This window comes from Lampris incognitus, chromosome 14 (assembly GCF_029633865.1).
Source record: "Lampris incognitus isolate fLamInc1 chromosome 14, fLamInc1.hap2, whole genome shotgun sequence".
Lineage (NCBI taxonomy): Eukaryota > Metazoa > Chordata > Actinopteri > Lampriformes > Lampridae > Lampris > Lampris incognitus.
The window spans coordinates 1,811,488-1,835,000 of NC_079224.1; the positions used below are offsets into that span (position 1 = coordinate 1,811,488).

Genomic DNA, 23,513 nt, shown 5'->3' on the forward strand with positions numbered 1-23,513 from the left:
GCCAGACTCCTCAGGACAAGACTCAGCAGTCTATCTACACCTAAAGGAGAAGACACACTCCTTCGAGGACAGCAACGTACACATTTTGGACAGAGATAGTTTGAAAGAGGGGTGAAGGAAGCCATCTATGCGAAACTGGAAAAAACCATCCCTCAACAGAGGAGGAGGTCTGCGACACCGCCTATCTCCCACTTACAATGCCGTCCTTTCATCTCTACCCAGGAGACTCAAGAAGCCTACCCTCCAAGAACAACAGCCGGTCACTAACGGCTCCAACCACTCTCATGACCACTGAACAATGAAGTCCAAACTAACACCCCCAACGACCGTCGCTGCTAAACAAATGCAAATCAATAGCTCCGATGGCGACGGGCGCTGCTGGACATCGGAGCACAGGAGAGCCACGCATATCGATAGCTCCGATAGTGACGGGCGCGGCCAAACATCGGTACACAAAAGAGCCACGCATATCTATGGCTCTGTTAGCGACGGGCGTGTTGTGGTTACACCGCCCCGAGCTGCCTCCCCGGCACGTTCAAGCCACTCCCCCAGCTCGGACGTGCCGGAAACATCCGAGCGCTCGGCTCGCGCTCTGAGGAGACGAGCGCTGCACTGCACCAGGTGTTTGCCATCATCCATCAGGCACACCTGCGGTAATCAGACAGCCCTCTACAAGAAGTCTCCCAGAACACCACTCCGTGCTTCGACGTACCGGACCCTGCGACTCTCCCTCCGCGACTTCCACGGCTCCCCTCGTCTCCAACGACCTTCACATTTTTCCCCGGACCTCTCCAGCGATTCCCCCCCCCCCCGTGTCCCTCTACCTGGACCCCTCCTTTCGGACTCGACTTCCCGGACCCGGACTTCCTCGGACAACCCCTTTCGGATCACGGACTGGACTTGCTTGCCAGGTGCACGCACATTATTCAACACCTCCTGGTCATTTACATACCGCACCACACATAGGCTAAGAACACTCACACATAGTTATATACGCAAACCACTGGACACCACACAGTTTATTCACACATCCCACTAACAGAACGTTTTTACACCATACACTTTCTCACTCTATTCCATTTATTTAGTGGCAGTATTTGTTACCTCCCTTCCTTGTTATTCCCCTCCCCCAATAAAACCGCCTTTTGGATTGTGAACTGTCATCCTGTGTCTGTCTGCCTTGGGTTTCGCCACACGGGTCGGGTTCTGGTGCGCGAGCATAACAGCCTTGTTATATTGTAAATATATGCTATTTCAACAATGCCCTGGCCCTTTAAATGCTCTTTTCAAAACCAGCCCCCGCTACCCTGAGAGCAGGATAAGCGGTTTGGATAATGGAAGTGTTATGTCTGCACAATAGGAAGCCCACAACCCCTTACCCCATTAGTTGTACAGTTTTCTACCCCACCATTTATTGCTGTGCATCGTAATTGCTACCCCATCGGTTGTAATATTTCAAATGTTTTCTATCCTCTCATTGGTTGCTGTTCACAGAAATTAGGGGTATGGCACGGGGCAACGTAATATTTATTGACTACGTGTTCTTTTTGTTGAATCACATTGGCGCGTGATGCATCAAACAGGTTTGTACTGCTATGTCTTAACGTTTTTTCCCCTACATCTATCTTATATATATATATATATGGTCAACCGAAAGTCCTCCTCCATAGCCTTGCCGAATTCCTCCCACACGCGAGTTTTTGCTTCCGAGACCGCCAAAGCCGCAGCCCTTCTGGCCTCCCGGTACCTGTCTGCTGCTTCAGGAGACCCATGGGCCAACCAAGCCCGGATGACCTCCTCCTTCAGCCTGATGGCTTCCCTCACCACTGACATCCACCAGTGGGTTCTTAGGTTGCTGCCTGGACAGGCACCAATTATCTTATGACCACAGCTTCTCACTGCCGCATCCGCAGTAGCGGCTTTGAACATGATCCACTCAGACTCTATGTCCCCAGCCTCCCTTGGGATATATGAGAACTTCTTCCGGAGGTGGGAGTTGTTCAGAGCACACGGAGTCATCACTCTCGATAAGTTGTGCCTGCAGCATAGGGAGTTGGCCCAGAAGTACCTGCTGGTGTTGGCCCGGGAGTTGGAGGCAGTGAGGAACAACATTGTGGTGATCATGTGTGACTTGTCTGCTACACCAACATGGTTGACCACTACCTCCCCAACACCTCTGCCTGTCTCTGGGACAATGAGCCTGTCATCAGGGAGCAGGCGCTGATCATGTTGACGAATCTGCTACATAAGGAGTTTTTCAAATGGAAGGGTTCTCTCTTCTTTGAGTTTGTGACTATGCTGGTCGACAATGTGCCTTCCATTGCAAGTCTGGAATATGTATGTCTCACGGAAATCTGGCAGTCATAGAATGACTTTCTACAGCTAAAACCAGCAACTCCACTAGGATTTTTTTTTGCATATCTTTGAGCAGAGGTGTTGACCTTGCACTGATCTATCATGATATTATAAAACTAAGGCTATTCTCTCTACCTGATGCAGCTTCCTTTGAACTGCTGGTGATTTATCTCTATGGGCCTACACCCATCATTATTGCTGCTTTGTAGAGACCACCTAAAGCAGGATTCCCCAAATTTTTTCTTAGGAGGGCCAGCTCACTCTGCTTGACTCTTTGAGAGGGCCAGTGTATGTCAGTAACAGTAAATAGTACTGTGGACAACAACAGGTCTACTTTGGTTGAATATTAAACCATTACATCTAATGATATATTTCAGTATACCATTGTTAGCTGGGTTTATTTTACATTGCCATGGCACATTGACAAAGTTGTATATAAATTATAATAGGGAGATAAGTATAATTTAGAAATAAAATTAAACTAATTCTTAAGCATTCCAACCGTTATTTTATTCAACAATTTCTGTTACGGCCCGCCCACCCCGCGCTGCTAGCCAATCAGCTCGTCAGGGCCGGGCTTAGCCGTCAGGGCTGGGCTTAAGTTTGCTGGTCTCCCAGCGCCCGTTGTCAGTTCGTGCTGTAACCTCCTCGCAGGAGTGGTTACTCTTCCCTTCCGGTGCTTTTCTCTCCGAGTTTACCTCAGCCCTTGGTTTATGGTTTCCCTTGCAAAGTTTCCCTGAGTAAGTATCCTGCCGTCTTCCCAGTTTGGATTACCCGCGAGTTTTTTCCCTTGGACTTCCCGTTTTCTTGTCGCTCATTGCCTTCCTGTTTGACCGTTGTACGCGTAAGGAATAAAGTACGCCAGTTTCGGCTAACCCCATCTCTGTCTGGTGTCATCCGCTTGGGGTCTTCCACAAACCCTAACAATTTCAGTGCAAGTAATAAATACATAAGAGCGCATTATGCCCTCTGCATGCTTTGTATCAACAATTCAACAAGTGAACAAGAAACAAGTGAAGGAAAAGACTTCCAAGTCCCGAAATGAGTCCTTTAGAAATCTTAATTAATTAGCAACGAATTAACAATTCGGAGGAAAAAGCTTCGCCTTCCTTCTCTTCTCCGACTAACTGACACAGCATCAGCGCGCAAAAAGTCATCTTTATCACATATGACAATTGAAAAAACGAGTTTACCTCCCCATGTTTCTTAGTGTGAACTGTGGGTTTGCATGTTTCTGACGAGTAGGTTGATGTCAGGCTCCATTCTGGTCACAACCAGTCCCAATGAATGGTGCAAAAGACGAGATCCAGACTCACCGTCGGACTTGTCAGAAGCTTCATCCTTGAGAACGTTTTCTCGCATATATAAGTGCTGCCAAAGATTGTGCACATCTTCATGCTATGCATTTTAATGTTCGGATAAGTGTCATTGGGTAAGGCAGCATAAAAGTCAATCAAACTGCCTTACTCGAATGCATCTCTCAGTGCATCACAGTTTTGTAAGTCGGCCAACTCGAGCTGAGGAGATGGCGAGGCCTCATAGATGTCCGTAGCAAATGGCTTCTGAAATAGACAAATGTCTTTCTCGTTGAGATATAGCTCACGGAATCTCACCTCAAACTCTATCTTTAACATTGGTAGTGCTTCTACGCGCTTTGTGACAGAGAGCGGTACCTGTGGGTCCTCGGTGGCTACATTTTGTGCTGTAGGAAGATGAGTAAAGTTTCCCTCACTCACCTGCTGCAAAGGCAGCTGTAGTTTCATCTGGAGTGCCTTAATATGGGAGTACATTTCACAGATTAGTTTACCCTTGCTGCGACTTAGCCATCAGATTTCCGTGTGGTACAGAACATCTCCATAATCGCATTCTAGCTCAGACAACTCTTTGAACTGCCTATGGTTGAGTCCTTTCACCCGGATGAAGTTCACACATGACACCATGACATCCATAACAGATTCCCACTTAACCACTTTGAGCACAGTGCTTGGTGGTGGATAAGGCAATTAATTAATGAATTTGCAATGGCCGTGCATGTCCTCGCTCAGCCATCTCCCTGTTAATGTGGCCGATTAGTCCCCTTGTACTGCCAACCATGCTTGGCGCTCCATCCGTTGTTATGCTCACTAAATTTGCCCAGTCAAGTCCCAAGTTTCCAGTTGTTTGACAAACCTTGTCAAACATATATCTGCCATTCCTTGTGCCTTTGACGCTTTGTAGTGCTGCAAGCTCCTCGCATACTTTGAGGTGGGTCCCATCTACCTCACGAATAAAAACTAACAGATGTGCGGTGTCCATATCATTGCAAGCGGAAACCACCCCCCTTTTTTCAGATTTCTCTTGCAACTGATTTTGCACGTTGGTTCCCATCTCTTCAATTCTCCGGTGTAGGCCTTTCTGTTCAGTCTCGCCACACGAAAACCAGCCCGTAGGTATGACTGGTTCTGCTGAGCTGGCCTTAAACATGTATTCTCCTGTGTAGCTAGCACACCCCTTCGTTTTCTTATCTTGCCTGCCTGCACTTGTCCTTGCAGATTACCATATTTGTCTTTTTGTGTTGTCTCAAAATGTCTGAGCAAATTGTTAGCCTTTAAAACCGCTAACCGATTCCTGGCACAATACAAATTGCCTTGTCCTTGTGTAGCAGGAAGGAAAATACCTGCATTTATTTGTATCAAGTTCGTCAAAATATTACATTTATATTCCCAAGGGAATAACGTTTAACACTAGAACAACCGGGATTTCTCTCCTACCTAAAATGACCATGGGGGTCAAAATGACTGCCAGTTTCTAAACTCTATATTCTGTCAAGATAAATACCCAACTGAGATTTTAATGCATTAAACATGGTAGCATGTCTGCTATGAAACTAACTGACATCAAAATTAACATTTTAACAACTACAATGCAAGTTTTAAACAATTTAAACTTCAGAGAGACATGGTCAAACTTGATTAGAAAAATTGAAAAAGTGAAAATATTACCTGGGAAAGAAAAAAACCGGAAAACACATATTGCTACTCTAACAAACATAACAAGGCCTATAAAGAATTGAAAATAAATATTAAAACAGTCCGAAACAACGACCGGAAATTAAAACCCACTAGAACAACCATGGGCCGTCATTTTGATCGAACTTTTCTCTCCTCTTTCTAGTCCCCTGGTTGCTGCCAGGTGCTATTCCTTCCCTAATCTGCCACTCCCCATATAAGACTGTTGTTTCCCACTCGGTCTTGGTCAGGTTGTTCTAGTGTGCGCCCCGTGTTTACCAAGTCCCTTCCTGCCTGCCTGTTTCCGACTCCAGCCCATTTGTGTCGATTCCTCCTGCCTGCCCCACTTGTGCTTTTGCCTGACTCTGGACTGCCCTGTGTATGACTCCTGCCTGTTTACCTACTACAAGACTGCTGTTTTCCTTCAATTCTGTTTGAGCCATATTCTCTGCCTGTGTGTATGTGTGCAAGTCCTATCCAGAAGCCCTTACAGTTGTGCTTTGTTATTAGGGATGGGCGGATTGATACTGAAGGTATCAATACGTCTGATCCTAAAATTTCCTTTTGAGAAGCATTGCTCTTATTAGAATGTCGGTACTAAGTGTTTTATTTAATTGGTATTGGAATTGAGGTTTCATGAGTATGTGATGCTGAAAAAGCTGAAAGATTAAATATTAATTTAATGTTGTTCATTGCTGGGTAAGTTCTACTTTTACCTCTGTCAATTGGGGGGGGGGTGGCTACCATGCTAAGATTACTGACAAACCCTTTAAAAAATCGAATACGAATTTGAATCAAGGTGGAACTACATTGGCCATGATGCCTAAGAGGACTGTTGGCAGAGTACACAGTTTACCTGTGCTGTTTACCTGTGCCCACCCTGCTGACAGATGTTGTGTTGTACGTGATGGGTAGTTGGAGCCTTTTTACCGCATCGACACTTGTGAATTTGTGTAAATGAAATAAACTATTTGAGATGTTTTTGTTACGGCCCGCCCACCCCGCGCCGTGGCCCGCCCACCCCGCGCCGGCAGCCAATCGGCTCGTCAGGGCCGGGCTTAGTCGTCAGGGCTGGGCTTAGTTTGGTGGCCTCCCACGTGCCCGTTGTCAGTTCGTGTTGTAACCTCCTCGCAGTAGCGGCGACTCTCCTCTCACGGTCCTTTTCTCTCCGAACTCATCCCAGCCCTTGGTTCATGTTTTTCCCTTGCAAAGTTTCCCCGTGGAAGTATCCTGCCGTGTTCCCGTTTGGATTACCCGCGAGTTTTTTCCCCCCTTGGACTTTCCGTTGTTCCTTGTCGCTCATTGCCTTCCTATGTCTAACTATTTGTACGCGTAAGTAATAAAGTACGCCAGTTTTCGGCTAACCCCATCTCTGTCTGGTGTCGTGCGCTTGGGGTCTTCCACAAACCCTAACATTTTCATTGTTTTTTTTTTTTTTCTTAAATCATATTCATTCAACCCCTTGGCTGCTCTCACAATAATGAGCATGATGATTAAGTTACTTACAGAGAGAGAAGGATTAAGAACGTATCGGTGGTTGGTATATTGCATGGCAGTAATGAAACATTATTAGGGGAATTGTGAAAATAACAATTATGAAAAGTATTAGACCAAAACAAAAATGTGTGATATCACCCATCCCAACTTGATTTCCTGTCCATAAGAATCTTACCAAACAGGAGGAGACATTGGGAGGGAGGAGTCCAATGCCATCTTTGAACAAGCCTCACTGAACACAAAGAATGTAGACACAACTTTCACAGCTGTCACACAGGGGCTGAAATTGTTGAATAGCATGGCACAAAGAGAGATTTTCCCAAGACACATTGTTTTGAAACCCTATCTTTACCTCATAGTCTAGGTCCAAGTGGTCAAACTCTCCATTGGTCCTGAACTGCTGAGTGTGGTGGTCCAATGTGAAATTCACATTTCTTCTATAACGCTCCATGACAACGGAGTGCCAGTACTCATCATCCAACAGGCTTCCACTGGTAACTGAAGTGTGGCCCTGAATGGAACCGTACTGGTTGCTGCCTGGAGAGGAGACAGCCATCATCAGAAGATGTCAAGGAGTAACAGTTTGATGGGTGAATATGGACAGGAAGTTTTTTTTTCTTACTTGTTAACATAAGGACTTCACCAGACCTAACAATATAGCACTAAAATACTGTACATACTACTTAAAGTATATTTGCTATACAATGTGAAGTAACCTAACAATGTAATGCTATGTTGCTATTTTATAAGTTTTCCTCCTATGACATCATCTGCTGCTAGAGCAACAACCATACTTCACATTGCAAAAATGCAGGTTGCTGAGCTTTTCTTTCTTGGTGGAAGTGTAGTTCTAGTGATTCTGCAGACTGCAGTGACTTTCTAAAAATATAGTTACCCAGGTTGATGCTTAGTTGCAGCCGAGCCTTGCGGAGCTCCAGAGTGATGTAGTCTCCCTGCTGTCCTTCCCCATGAAGAAGCACTCCATCTCTAGCTGATGTCCTGAACTTTAAAGAGATAACGTCTTTCACAATCTTCATCTTCTTGCTCCTGAAGCGGTATGAGATAACACTTTGGCCATCAAAACTGATCACATCCGCCCCTTGAAGAGATGACATAAGCAATTGCATTTATGATAATGGATTATGAATAATAATAGGACAGAACAGAAAAGATTAATTGTATTACACAGCAGGGTTTCCATTAGCTGGTAATCATTGTTTTTTTTTTTACTGGTACAGAATCTCAAACTCTGACAAACAATAATTCCCCAGGCCACGCTCTGTGCATAACTGTAGTCCACTGACTTCCAGTTTCTACTTTAGCGGTCATACTAGTTTCCTGTTTGTTGGCGTGTATATTGACAATGGCATATTTTTTCATGATGCCTGCAATATTTACCATGGATAAATGTCAACGACATGCACACAATTGTCGACAAACTTTCACCTGGACCTACCAGCAAACAGGTGAAAAGCTTCAAGTTGTACATATCAAGTTACGTCCACAATTCCGTCCGTCCGTCCACTCGTCCTCATGGACGTAACTTGATATGTGGAAGTAGTAGTAGCAGATACAGATAAAGTGAAGAAGACAGGATATTTAAGCCTTGAGAAAACAAAACATGGATTGTGCTAAAGGGAGTGAAGGTTACTATCAAGTCACCATGTAGGATGTTCCTATGTTTCATAGAGTGTGCTGTCATCAGCATATCATTAAAGCTTGTTTTACAATGCTGGATTTTAGCTTAGTTCAGGGTACAAGCTGTACTCCTTGGATCCTGTTTAAGACATAACTTGTTGGGTTTTGGCTCATCATGTGCTGATCTACTCACAGTATGGGCAGCCATAGACATCCACTCTGAGGCCGATGCGTCCCTCCCTGTTCCAGTCCAGTGGGACAAAGCGGATGTGGCGAGCTAAGATAGCATGCTGCAGCTTGTGACGCACCACACCCTCACTGTTGGAGTTCCCTGGAAATGTCTGAGATACACCACAAACCAGGTACATAACTACAATATTCTTACAATGTACATCATTACAAAGCTTTTATTATGTATAGAATAAGATACCGTGTTGCAATACAATGCAATAGAATAATTATTACCTTAGAACTGTATCTAATAGAAGGTCTCCATTTCTCCTTTAATGTATTCTACACTTCCTCTTCTCTTTGTATTTAAGAATAACAGAACTAACCTGATAATTAAGATTTGCATAGCATTAGATCAGATTAGGTCAGCAATGGTGACCTGAGAATTAGTAAAACCTTCATTATTTCCATTTTTTGTGGTTTGGTCTGGTGCAGAGCAAACTGTTGGCAAATCTGAGGTGAGCAAGCTGTGGTGTGACTGCTTATGAAGAAGAGAACATCAGCTGAGCTGATCCACAGGTCACATCTCTGCCAAATCACCTGTCTATGCACAACGGTATGTTTAACTAGGTCAAGGAAACGAATCCATATCTGAATCAACAGTGACTGTACACAGACTATGATATCAACTGCTGCTTGTATTCAATCTGCCCAGAAAAGGAAAGAGACACTTTAAAAAGGTAAAAGAGCCAATTATTCTAGATTGCATTAACATAAAGATCATGGCTCAGTTTCACTAGAAACAATTACAACATCTTAACCTAATGACTCACAATTACAAAAAGTGATCTTGCTGCAAATAATCTTTGCCATGCTCCATCTAATATCATTAGATTATAAAATATGCATGTAGATAAGATATAAATACCCAGATGTTCCCATCCTGTAGATAAGGCCTCCAGTTTCTGGCTGTGTCGCTGTAGAGCAGTCGGTAGTGGCTGGTCCAGTCAGCACTGCTGTAGCGGCCCTGTGTTGCTACCTCAACTACCTGCTTTCTAGAACCCAAGTCCACTTGTAACCACTGGAAATGGTCCATGTACATCGGCGACCAGCCCCCAGCACCTGGTGAAGAGGGAATGAGAGCAAAACGGGTTGTAGAAGAGGGAAATAAATGGGATTGTTGAAAGAAATCAAAGAGGACAGCAAGTGGACACAGAACCCATTCCTTCCATATCAGCCATTCCAGTCAAAACATCTCCTGTAGTTATATTATTGCTCTCTCGCGCTCTCTCTCTTGTGTCACCTAGTTTGTTTTTTTGTTTTCACCCAATCTGGTGAAATTGGAGGGGAAGGGGGGTATAGATCAGTCTTTGTTTGTTGATTTGTCATGCTGTAGTACTATGGGTCTGCCACAAGGTAGCGGTCTAACAAAGAGTATCTAAGATGCTATAGAAGTATAGAGAGAATAAAACAAAAACACAGCAACAAAAAAGCAACCGAACAGATAAGTCCCCTTGGCCATCGTGTTTCATATTACGTAGATAAAAGGTTGATAGTGCTTTTCTCTGTGGAGCTGATGAGGCATCATGGGTGGGGACAGCAGGATGGTGTTGGCTGATTTGTCTTGATTGTGGATCACTTTGTTTATAGTGCAACACATTAAAACAACGTGTTTGTTGTTTGTTCAGGAATCAGGAACACTTTAGTTGTCATTTCACCTCATGCACTTGAGTACATGAAATGAAACAAAATGTTGTTTCCCCCAGCCCACAGCAGTGCAACACAAAGACAACAACACACCCAAAAACTACAAGGACACACATATCCAAGCTAACACACATATCCAAGCTAACACACATATCCACACTAACACACATATCCACACTAACACACATATCCACACTAACACACATATCCACACTAACACACATATCCAAACTAACACACATATCCAAACTGACACACATATCCAAACTAACTAAACAAAAATCACTGTGCAAAGGAATGAACGTCAGCCAGGATGACTGTCGGAACCGCCGGTCTGCATGAGCTAGCAGTTAGCTTAGCCTGGCCCTCTTCCGTGCCCTGTCAGGCCGCCCTCAGTGTTTCCTCCTCAGGTGCAGCTCCAGGCAGGGACCGTGGTCCCCGGGTCCACCGGACGAAGCAGACCAAGGTCTCCCAGCCAGACACCCTCAACACACCTTCTCACGTCCTCCTCATGCGTCCTCCTCACGATGACATCAAAACACCAGTCAACACCAGGCGAGACCACCGCCAGACTGCCCTCGGTGTTATCGGAACTGCCGGTCTGCATGGGCTAGAAGTTAGCTTAGACTGCCCCAATCTCCCAGCCGGTCCAGTGCCAGCTCTCCCAGCCATCAAATGAAGACAAAACTTAGACGCAGACGTGAACAAAGACACTGCATGGACGGTACTGGGGGAGGCCGCCGCAAATTTGAACTTGTGCCGCCATCTTCCCAGCCGACAGTAAAAGGAGTCAGATAGGATGATATTTATAGGATTTATAGGATGATATATCACATCCTTTCAATATGGTATTGATATTCTCATGGTATTCTTTTCGATTTGGTATTGTTGGATTTTATCTATATCTTTAGGATGTTGTTAAAAATGTCTTTGAATCAACACAGTTTCATGGAAGCATTTAGAAAGCTGCAATAAGTAGGTACATGCCAAGATATACAAACAAGATAGTAGCTAACGCCTACACACAACAGAGACACTAACCATAAACTAACAAGTCCTGCACTCACACACACACACACACACACACACACACACACACACACACACACACACACACACACACACACACACTGACCTACCAGCCCTGCGGTTGAGTTTGGCATAACCCGCTCCGTAGCCTCCCGCCAACACGGAGGAGCTGGTGAAGGAGCTGTAGGCCAGAGGCGAGGCCAAACTCTCCTCACACCTGCCTGGAGAGAGAAAGCAATACCGAGAGACAGAAGGATTGAGAGAGGGAGGGTTAGACAAATGGGGAAAATTGCCCTTGTAAATGAAATCGGGTAGATTTCTTTCTTGAAACTTTTAAAACATGACAAAGACAGTAGCGGAGGTGGAGTTAGCGCTGTCTCTTAGTAGGGGGGCATTTTTCTTTAAAACATCAGCCCTGCTTGGAGTGCTGTCACACACACCTGTGTGTCATGGGATTTATTTATTTAGTTATTCTTTCAAGAAGGAAAGAATCCACTTGAAAACCGACATGTTCTGCACCCTCGAGCCTCCCTTTAATGATTCCCAGTGCCGAGATCTGCTAGTTATCTAGATCTGCTAGTTATATAGATCTACCAGTTATCTACATCTACTTGTCATCTAGATCAAGTTGTCATCTAGATCTTATCATCTAGATCTACTTGTTATCTAGATTTATTTGCTATCTAGATCTACTTGTTATCTAGATTTACCGGTTATCTAGATCTACTTGTTATCTAGGCTGTATGTTATCTAGATCTACCAGTTATCTAGATCTACTAGATCAGCCATCAATACAAGATCAGTCAATATATGTAACTTTGTTCTGATGTTCCTGGAGCTTCTTTTGAATTTGTCAAGTTGAGAATCAAACAAGAGTAATCATCATCTTGGAACATGGAAAAACCCAGCTCATTCAACCTGAAGCATGTCATCTTGTATATTTACAGGCCCTCTAAATGTTCATGATCCTGCAGTCTCTGAATTTAATGAAAAACTTACAAAATGCCCCGTTTTCCTCACTGCTGCGTAATTTTCCTTATTACTGCATAATAGCAATACATGTGTCATTTTAATAATTCTAAGATAAAAAAAAATGCAAATCCCACACAGACTTTACATTTCTGTTAACTTGGACATTATCAGATGTGCATGCACCTTGGCACTGCTGCTGCATACCTGCTGCAACTAGCAGGAGGTGAAGTGACCATGACCATGATCGACATGTTGTTTTTACTATCTTAAACAAATGCTAAAGACAGAGAAAAGTTTTACTTTAAGGTTGAAATAAACTGTTTATTTTACCACACACACACACACACACACACACACACACACACGCGCACACACGCACACACGCACACACACACACACACACATTAGAGACATTAGTGAATTTTGATAATTGACCATTACACAGGTGGCTGTGATGGAGTATTTTTACAGTGTATCAGTGTATTCCAGTTCCAGAATAATTTGGCTTTGGGGGATATCACTCTGAGAATGTAGTAGTCCTCTTATAGGTTTGTTTTAGCAGGACTTAGAGATTTCAGTCCCATCACAGAAAGGTCTCAATAATCCCCATTGGCTTCCCCACACCTTAAGCTGACTCCACCCATTAGGGACAGCCTTTACTACTGATTTGAACTCCTTATAAGGTACAGGGAGGTCATGACGAATTCTTCATACATACAGGCCAAAACATTCCTTGGCACTCAAATATATCAAAAGGAAACTGATGTCTCTGTTCAAAAGGAAGTGACTTGACTTTGATGGCGATGTCTCTATGTCCCAAAATAGAGTTTTAATGGGGAGAGAAATTTGGAAGAAACAGCTTCAATGGCAACACACCCTGTTGAAGGAAAATAGACATCTTAAATGGAAGTCTATCAGGCAGGTAATTGTAATAATATTTTCAGACCTCATACCTTTCTAAAAACAGTGTTTGGTATGACAACTCTTTACCCTTGCGGAAGTGCTGTATGTGGTATGTAGCCACCCGTTCCTTATATAACCAAGTGAGAGCTGTGTCCGCATTCTTGGCACAAAGTCAAACACATTTTCGGTGGGTGTCGGACTCCGCCAAAGTTGTCCCTTGTCTCCGATTCTGTTTGTGATATTGTGATAGTGCAGCCAAGGTGAGGAATGTGTCCATTTTGGGAACTTCAGAACTGCATCTCTGCTCTTCGCAGATGATGTGGTTTCATTGGATTCAATCAGTCAATCAATCAATCAATCAATCAATCAATCAATCAATCAATCAATCAATCAAGAAATCAATCAAGTTGCATTTTCTAAAGTGCTTCATCAGAACGTGACCTCCAGCGTGTACTGGGGCGGTTTGCAACTGAGTGTGAAATGGCCGGGATGAGAGTCAGCACCTCCAATTCGGTACGCAAACTGCAGGGAGTCGAGTAGGGGGCCTGTGATTTCCTTCAGGTGGGCCAACACCAGTCTCTTGAAGGATTTCATGACCACAGACATTAGGGCAATGGACCTGTAGTCATTTAATCCTGTGATATGGGGTTTCTTGGGGATCAGGATGATAGTAGAGCTCTTGAAGCAGGAGGGGACTTCACACAACTCCAGTGATCTGCTGAAGATCAGTTTGAAAATGGGGGCCAGCTGGTCAGCACAGACTTTCAGACAGGAGGGTGACACGCCATCTGGGCCCGGTGCCTTCCTGGTCTTCCATCTCTGGAAGAGCTGGCACATATCCTCAACACAGATCCTGAGTGTGGGTGGGGGTTCGGTGGGGAGGGCAGAGTGGCTGGCAGGGAGTGCAGTTGGTTGTGTTGCGGCTGGAGAGGGTGAGGGGTGTGGGTTTGTCTTTTTACATTTAAATAACTAAAGGTATGTTATTCATATCAAGTCATGCATCAATTCCTCTCATGTCATCAAAATGGCTGGCCTACAAGTCATCATAACATAGACCTGGCCTACATATCATCATAACATAGACCTGGCCTACATGTCATCATAACGTAGGTCTGGCCTACATGTCATCATTATGTAGCCCTGGCCTACATGTCATCATAATGTAGGCCTGGCCTACATCTCTTCATAATGTAGGGCTGGCCTAGATGTCATCATAATGTAGACTTAGCCTAGATGTCATCATAACATAGACCTGGCCTACATGTCATCATAACGTAGGTCTGGCCTACATGTCATCATTATGTAGTCCTGGCCTACATGTCATCATAATGTGGGCCTGGCCTAGATGTCATCATAACATAGACCTGGCATACATATCATCATGAAGTAGACCTGGCCTACATGTCATCATAATGTAGGCCTGGCCTACATCTCTTCATAATGTAGGGCTGGCCTAGATGTCATCATAATGTAGACTTGGCCTAGATGTCATCATAACATAGACCTGGCCTACATATCATCATGAAGTAGACCTGGCCTACATGTCATCATAACATAGGTCTGGCCTACTGTCATCATAATGTAGGTCTGGCCCACTGTCATCATAGCGTAGGCCTGGACTACTGTCATCATAACGTAGGCCTGGCCTACATGTCATCATCATGTAGGCCAGGCCTACAGGAAAGAGCAGTTTATATATTGACTGTTGCGATGGTCACACTATAGAATGTTTTATTGCTTGTGTTTTAGTGGACAACACAGAAGATAATGAGCTTAAAAAATTGCATACTGAATCTTAATCGCAATATTGTTCTAATATATTGTTGTAGATTATTGCCCCACATCGTTCAGCCCTACCACATGTATATGGATATGTATATGTATACATGTGTATGTTGTAAGGCTGCTCTTTGTTCAGTGCTTCTTTAAGTGAGTGGACAAAGGAAAAAGCTTCCAGGGGGGGAGGGGAAAAGGAACAGCAGTGCGTTTGTGTGGGTGTGCATGATTGTGCGTGCATGTGTGTGTGTGTGTGTGTGAAATGACGACACGCGTTTGTGTGTGCCAAAGGGGTGACAAATCACACTTGCAGGTGTCTGACATGGTAATGAGGCTCCTGATTTCCATAACAAAACACAGCTCAGAACCTCCCTCCTCATGCTAAGAGGACAACACCAGATCATATCTACACAACGTAGCTCCATATTCAGCCTACAAGGCCCAACACAGCTTAGTAATACGGCAGAAATCCGTGTTTTTCAATAACAGGAAGACATGGGGGGAAAAAACAATTCCTAAGTAAATTGTTATATTCTAATGGATTCTAGTGGGTTGATATCTACATGTCATCATACTATATAATTCCATCCAGAAATAATATCATGTTTTAGATTCATCTCGTAACATTCTGAACTTGTAACTGCCAAAAAGTAGACATTTTAGTTCCATCTTGGGCAACAGCCCTGAAGGATTGCATTGCAGCTTGGTGCGCAGTAACAACTGTTAAGTGCTGCCTGAAGGCTACAGACAGCCAGAGTAAACTGTGCTGTCTGAAGGCAACAGACAGCCAGAGTAAACTCTAATGTCTGAAGGATACAGACAGCCAGAGTAAACTGTAATGTCTGAAGGCTACAGACAGCCAGAGTAAACTGTGATTTCTGAAGGCTACAGACAGCCAGAGTAAACTGTGATGTCTGAAGGCTACAGACAGCCAGAGTAAACTGTGATGTCTGAAGGCTACAGACAGCCAGAGTAAACTGTGATTTCTGAAGGCTACAGACAGCCAGAGTAAACTCTAATGTCTGAAGGATACAGACAGCCAGAGTAAACTGTAATGTCTGAAGGCTACAGACAGCCAGAGTAAACTGTAATGTCTGAAGGCTACAGACAGCCAGAGTAAACTGTGATGTCTGAAGGCAACAGACAGCCAGAGTAAACTCTAATGTCTGAAGGATACAGACAGCCAGAGTAAACTGTGATGTCTGAAGGCTACAGACAGCCAGAGTAAACTGTGATGTCTGAAGGCTACAGACAGCCAGAGTAAACTGTGATGTCTGAAGGCTACAGACAGCCAGAGTAAACTGTGATGTCTGAAGGCTACAGACAGCCAGAGTAAACTGTGATTTCTGAAGGCTACAGACAGCCAGAGTAAACTGTGATTTCTGAAGGCTACAGACAGCCAGAGTAAACTGTGATGTCTGAAGGCTACAGACAGCCAGAGTAAACTGTGCTGTCTGAAGGCAACAGACAGCCAGAGTAAACTCTAATGTCTGAAGGATACAGACAGCCAGAGTAAACTGTAATGTCTGAAGGCTACAGACAGCCAGAGTAAACTGTGATTTCTGAAGGCTACAGACAGCCAGAGTAAACTGTGATGTCTGAAGGCTACAGACAGCCAGAGTAAACTGTGATGTCTGAAGGCTACAGACAGCCAGAGTAAACTGTGATGCCTGAAGGCTACAGACAGCCAGAGTAAACTGTGATGTCTGAAGGCTACAGACAGCCAGAGTAAACTCTAATGTCTGAAGGATACAGACAGCCAGAGTAAACTGTGATTTCTGAAGGCTACAGACAGCCAGAGTAAACTGTGATTTCTGAAGGCTACAGACAGCCAGAGTAAACTGTGATGTCTGAAGGCTACAGACAGCCAGAGTAAACTGTGCTGTCTGAAGGCAACAGACAGCCAGAGTAAACTCTAATGTCTGAAGGATACAGACAGCCAGAGTAAACTGTAATGTCTGAAGGCTACAGACAGCCAGAGTAAACTGTGATTTCTGAAGGCTACAGACAGCCAGAGTAAACTGTGATGTCTGAAGGCTACAGACAGCCAGAGTAAACTGTGATGTCTGAAGGCTACAGACAGCCAGAGTAAACTGTGATTTCTGAAGGCTACAGACAGCCAGAGTAAACTGTGATGTCTGAAGGCTACAGACAGCCAGAGTAAACTGTAATGTCTGAAGGCTACAGACAGCCAGAGTAAACTGTGATGTCTGAAGGCTACAGACAGCCAGAGTAAACTGTGATGTCTGAAGGCTACAGACAGCCAGAGTAAACTGTGATGTCTGAAGGCTACAGACAGCCAGAGTAAACTGTGATGTCTGAAGGATACAGACAGCCAGAGTAAACTCTAATGTCTGAAGGATACAGACAGCCAGAGTAAACTGTGATGTCTGAAGGCTACAGACAGCCAGAGTAAACTGTGATTTCTGAAGGCTACAGACAGCCAGAGTAAACTGTGATGTCTGAAGGCTACAGACAGCCACAGTAAACTGTAATGTCTGAAGGCTACAGACAGCCAGAGTAAACTGTGATGTCTGAAGGCTACAGACAGCCAGAGTAAACTGTGATTTCTGAAGGCTACAGACAGCCAGAGTAAACTGTGATGTCTGAAGGCTACAGACAGCCAGAGTAAACTGTGATGTCTGAAGGCTACAGACAGCCAGAGTAAACTGTGATGTCTGAAGGCTACAGACAGCCAGAGTAAACTGTGATGTCTGAAGGATACAGACAGCCAGAGTAAACTCTAATGTCTGAAGGATACAGACAGCCAGAGTAAACTGTAATGTCTGAAGGCTACAGACAGCCAGAGTAAACTGTGATTTCTGAAGGCTACAGACAGCCAGAGTAAACTGTGATTTCTGAAGGCTACAGACAGCCAGAGTAAACTGTGATGTCTGAAGGCTACAGACAGCTAGACTAAACTGTGATGTCTGAAGGCTACAGACAGCCAGAGTAAACTGTGATGTCTGAAGGCTACAGACAGCCAGAGTAAACTGTGATGTCTGAAGGCTACAGACAGCCAGAGTAAACTCTAATGTCTGAAGGATACAGACAGCCAGAGTAAACTGTGATTTCTGAAGGCTACAGACAGCCAGACTAAACTGTGATGTCTGAAGGCTACAGACAGCCAGAGTAAACTGTGATGTCTGAAGGCTACAGACAGCCAGACTAAACTGTGATGTCTGAAGGCTACAGACAGCCAGAGTAAACTGTGATGTCTGAAGGCTACAGACAGCCAGACTAAACTGTGATGCCTGAAGGCTACAGACAGCTAGACTAAACTGTGATGCCAGAAGGCTACAGACAGCCAGAATAAACTGTGATGTCTGAAGGCTACAGACAGCCAGTGTAAACTGTTATGTCTGAAGGCTACAGACAGCTAAAGTAAACTGTTATGTCTGAAGGCTACAGACAGCCAGACTAAACTGTGATGTCTGAAGGATATAGACAGCCAGAGTAAACTGTGATGTCTTACGGATACAGACAGCCAGAGTAAACTATGATGTCTGAAGGCTACAGACAGCCAGAATAAACTGTGATGTCTGACGGATACAGACAGCCAGAGTAAACTATGATGTCTGAAGGCTACAGACAGCCAGACTAAACTGTGATGTCTGAAGGCTACAGACAGCTAGACTAAACTGTGATGTCTGAAGGCTACAGACAGCTAGACTAAACTGTGATGTCTGAAGGCTACAGACAGCTAGACTAAACTGTGATGTCTGAAGGCTACAGACAGCTAGACTAAACTGTGATGTCTGAAGGCTACAGAGAGCCATAGTAAACTGTGATGTCTGAAGGCTACAGAGAGCCAGCGTAAACTGTGATGTCTGAAGGCTACAGACAGCTAGAGTAAACTGTGATGTCTGAAGGCTACAGAGAGCCAGCGTAAACTGTGATGTCTGAAGGCTACAGACAGCTAGAGTAAACTGTGATGTCTGAAGGCTACAGACAGCCAGACTAAACTGTGATGCCAGAAGGCTACAGACAGCCAGAGTAAACTGTGATGTCTGAAGGCTACAGACAGCCATAGTAAACTGTGATGTCTGAAGGCTACAGACAGCCAGAGTAAACTGTGATGTCTGAAGGCTACAGACAGCCATAGTAAACTGTGATGTCTGAAGGCTACAGACAGCCATAGTAAACTGTGCTGTCTGAAGGCTACAGACAGCCATAGTAAACTGTGATGTCTGAAGGCTACAGACAGCCAGACTAAACTGTGATGCCTGAAGGCTACAGACAGCCAGAGTAAACTGTGATGCCTGAAGGCTACAGACAGCCATAGTAAACTGTGATGTCTGAAGGCTACAGACAGCCATAGTAAACTGTGATGTCTGAAGGCTACAGACAGCCACAGTAAACTCAGCCTGTTTACTGACCAACACAACACAGGTCTCAACACAGGGCATTGCCACCTTCTTTTTTTTGGGGTGGGGGGGTTCCCCCTTTTTCTCCCAAATTGTACCTGGCAATTACCCTACTCTTCTAAGCCATCCCGCCCAGTGCTCCACACCCTCTGCCTATCCGGGGAGGGCTGCAGACTACCACGTCTCCTCCGGTACATGTGGAGTCGCCAGCCACTTCTTTTCACCTGACAGTGAGGAGTTTCACCAGGGGGATGAGGTGCGTGTGAGAATCACCTACCAGTTTCCATCAGTTCCCCCTCTCCCCAAACAGGGGCCCCAACAGACCGACCAACCAGAGGAGGTGGTAGTGCAGCGACCAGGACACATACTCACGTCCAGCTTCCCACCCGCAGACACGGCCAATTGTGTCTCCGACCAAGCCGGAGGTAACACAGGGATCCCTGTGTTGGTAGGCAACAGAATAGACCGCTACGCTACCCAGACGCCCCACGGAATTACCACTTTCTTTTGCACACGCTTCTTCACTGCTTAACAATAGATGTTGACTCCAGTTTAACTAGGCCTTCATTTCCATCTACAGGCATTCGTGCCGTAACACACCATTTACTACCTTCCTTCCCCCTGAAGTTGTTTTCCTCACCTGCAGAACAATAATTTAGCAGTGCATCCCCTGTTAGTTGGTTTACCTTTACACTGAATAAATCAACTCCCCCCAACACTCACAGTCCTTCATATAACTTGGCTTAGACGCAGTCCTTTGTGCACATCTTTCAGATGACATCCCCTTTTGTGACTCTTTGGGTATATCTTGGTCTTGATTGTCAGTCTCAGATGGTTTTGCATTGTCTTGTGGGTTTCCTTCAGAAACAGCTATTCCCGAACTCTCTGTCTTATCATCAGACATAATCTTCTTGGGTAATTCTTGACTGCAAAAACTGTTCCACAAACAGTCAGTTGTGATGGCTGGCACATTTCAATGTTCTTGACATGAGCTACATCAAATAAATTTTAATCAGTTTGTCTGGACACATTTATTGAGAGAGAAACATTTCATCAACATCTAAGTGACCTCTTCAAGCTCACCTGACTGCAGGTGTCCCCACCTTTACAAACTATGCAGTGGCATAACATCCAAAAACGATTGGTTTCATATGCAAATATGGGCGTGACCATTAACTACAGTTACAATGGCCATGTGTACTATTCACAGAGGATTGATGAATAATTGCAATCACAGCATTGTAAGATGGTGACAGATGTACTCTTAGCCCCCCCGCACCCCCCATTTCAGGGATGGTCATTCCCTCTTAACACTGATTCCTCATTCAAACCATCGTTCCTACCTATCTATCAAGGATGTGCACATCCTCATCCTTGAAAGAGTGGCCACTGGCCTGTAGATGTAGATGGTGTAGACTGTGGAGTCCTGGTCTGACATGTTAGCTCTCCTGTGTTGTGCCATCCTCAGCCAGCATCTGTTTGGTTTACCCGATGTGCAAGTCATGCTAATCCTCCTGGCACTTAACAGCTACACTATATTGCTTTGTTTGTGCCGGGGAATCCGATCCTTGGGATGGATCAACTTCTGGTGCAGTGTATTTTGGGGTTTGAAAGCAAGCGAGATGCGGTGTTTGGAAAATACTCATCTCAACTTTTCCGACACTCCCATCACATATGGACTCACCACTGGTTTATGATTAGGCAGCTGTTGTCCTTCTCCTTTCTTCAATTGGCTGGTGCACTGTTTGGGCGTCTTCCTGGCTTTGACAAACGCCCAGTTAGGATAACCACACTTAACCAGGGCCTGTTTAATGTGGGATTTCTCCTCTTCCCCAGCCGCTGTGTCGGTGGGGATGTTGTCAGCTTGGTGGTCCAGCGTCCTGATGACTCCTAGTTTGTGCTCCAATGGATGATGAGAGTCAAACCTTAAGTACAGATCAGTATGTGTTGGTTTACGGTAAACATCAACAATCAAATGTCCCCCATCACCAATTTCAATGTCACAGTGTAAGAAGGCTACCCTGTCATTTTTCACATCCTCCCTGGTGAACTTGATGTCTTGTCTGTCCACAGAGTTAATGTGCTCGGTGAAATGTGCTACATCCTGAGATTTAATTTTAACTCAGGTGTCATCCACAAATCTGAACCAATGGCTAGGTGGTGTCCCTGGATAGGACATCAAAGCCTCTCTTCCACTTCCACCATATGCAAGTTGGCCACTACAGGTGAGACTGGGGAAGCCATAGCACACCCATGCCTCTGCCAATAGTACTGCCCCCTGTATGTGAAGTATGTGGACTGAAGACACAGCTTCAGGAGCATATGAAACTATTTGTTAGTTTCAAACGTTATGCAACTGTATTGTTTATAAGGGTGGGGATACCTGCAGTCATGATATGACATGATTCACGATACTGGATGAAGAAGCCAACAACACTCCAAGACCACCTGGCGGCATAGATGGACCAGCTGCTAACATCAGGGTCTCACCCTGACTGGCTAACACAGGGGAGAACAATACTGATAATGAAGGATCCCCACATTGGCCGATAACCTGCCTCTCCACAACATGGAAGATCCTGTCAGGCATCATAGCAGCTAAGCTGAATGGGCACATGAGTCAATACACAAGCGAAAGGAATTGGGAACAACACCAGAGGGTCAAAGCATCAGTTACTGGTTGATAGAGCAGTCACCCAAGACTCTAAGACCAGACAGACAAACCTGAGCACAGCCTGGATTGAGTGCAAGAAAGCCTACGATTCAATGCCCCACACATGGTTACTAGAGTGCTGAGCACTATAGACGGGTTTCCTGTTTACAAGCATTACTGGTTGCATGCGCAGCCAGGGGGCAAAACCACTTTGGTAGCTCTCAAAAGATTATGAGATGCATAATCTTTTGAGAGCTACCAAAGCAGTTCAACAACGACAATGAAAATGTTCAACATTTGGTAGCTCTCAAAAGATTTATGCATCTCGTAATCTTCTGAGAGCTACCAAAGCGGTTCAACAATGAAAATGTTGAACATTTTCCATCCATCCTTTTGGCAGTTTGTGCAGTTTATTGCTCAACTGCGCGTCATCTCTGCTGTATTTGAGCTTTATCTTGGTTAAAATATCTGCGCTGTAGCTGCTTTCTGCCCCCTAGTTGTGCACGCATCTCTGTGATGACGTTGCACGGAAACCCTCCTATACAAGGCCAGCAGGATATTAATAGCCTTCATCAAGAACTCAAAGCGGCAGTGGAAAACACCAGAGGCCAACTCACAGACAACCACAAAGGTAACCATCCAATTGGGCAGCACGGTGGCACAGTGGTTAGTGCTGTTGCCTCACAGCAACAAGGTTCTGGGTTCGAACCCCGGGGTTTTCCCACCTTGGGGGTCATCCCAGGTCATCCTCTGTGTGGAGTTTGCATGTTCTCCCCGTGTCTGCAGTGGGTTTTCTCTGAGTGCTCTTGTTTCCCCCACCATCAAAAAGACGCGCATGTCAGGGTTAATACTCCTGTCTGTGCCCCTGACCGAGGCATGGCAAGACGAACTGGAGTTGGTCCCCGGCTGCTGCCCACTGCCCCTAGCTACACAGATAGCATGGGTTAGATGCAGAGTGTAATTTCCTTATGGGGATTGTGGGGAAGTCTGGCCCGAGTGGCTAAAATGTAGGAGGCAGTCTCAAAACAGTTTCCATAAAAATGATGTACTTACAGGGTGCAGCTACATGTGAAACAATAATATGTACAAAGCAAAGAAACAAATTAACAGTTAGCTCAACTGAACAAAACTCAACTCATAATAATTGGGCTTTAAATGAACAAAACCGAGCTCGCAACAATTGAACTGAAATGAACACCATGTGCACACATCTACACTCTGGCGTCCTACAGCCCCTAACAACTCCAAGGCTACTGCTTAAATCCTCCCTTGGAGTTGGTCAGCAGCACCTGAGTTCAGGCCGCACCAAATCCAACACCTGGTAATAATTGAGATGGATGATGGGACAAATGGTGTGCTCTCACATATTTTGTCACAGTGATCAATAATGTCTTATAGGGATCTCAAAATAAAACAAAAAACATGTGGCATCTACCAAGGCAATGCACTATTCCTGCT

The 23,513-nt window shown here is 44.8% G+C and overlaps 1 protein-coding gene across 1 annotated transcript in view; it reads right to left on the reverse strand.

Annotated features, from left to right (window-relative positions):
* cntnap2b (contactin associated protein 2b) overlaps positions 1–23,513 on the reverse strand; it is a 296,355-nt gene that overhangs the window by 263,014 nt on the left and 9,828 nt on the right. Inside the window, exons 2-6 of the mRNA XM_056293762.1 lie at positions 11,495–11,605; positions 9,577–9,770; positions 8,671–8,818; positions 7,735–7,938; positions 7,192–7,376 (exon numbers count right to left, since the gene is read on the reverse strand). Of these exons, the coding sequence (XP_056149737.1) occupies positions 7,192–7,376; positions 7,735–7,938; positions 8,671–8,818; positions 9,577–9,770; positions 11,495–11,605 (842 nt within the window). The remainder of the gene's footprint in view (positions 1–7,191; positions 7,377–7,734; positions 7,939–8,670; positions 8,819–9,576; positions 9,771–11,494; positions 11,606–23,513) is intronic.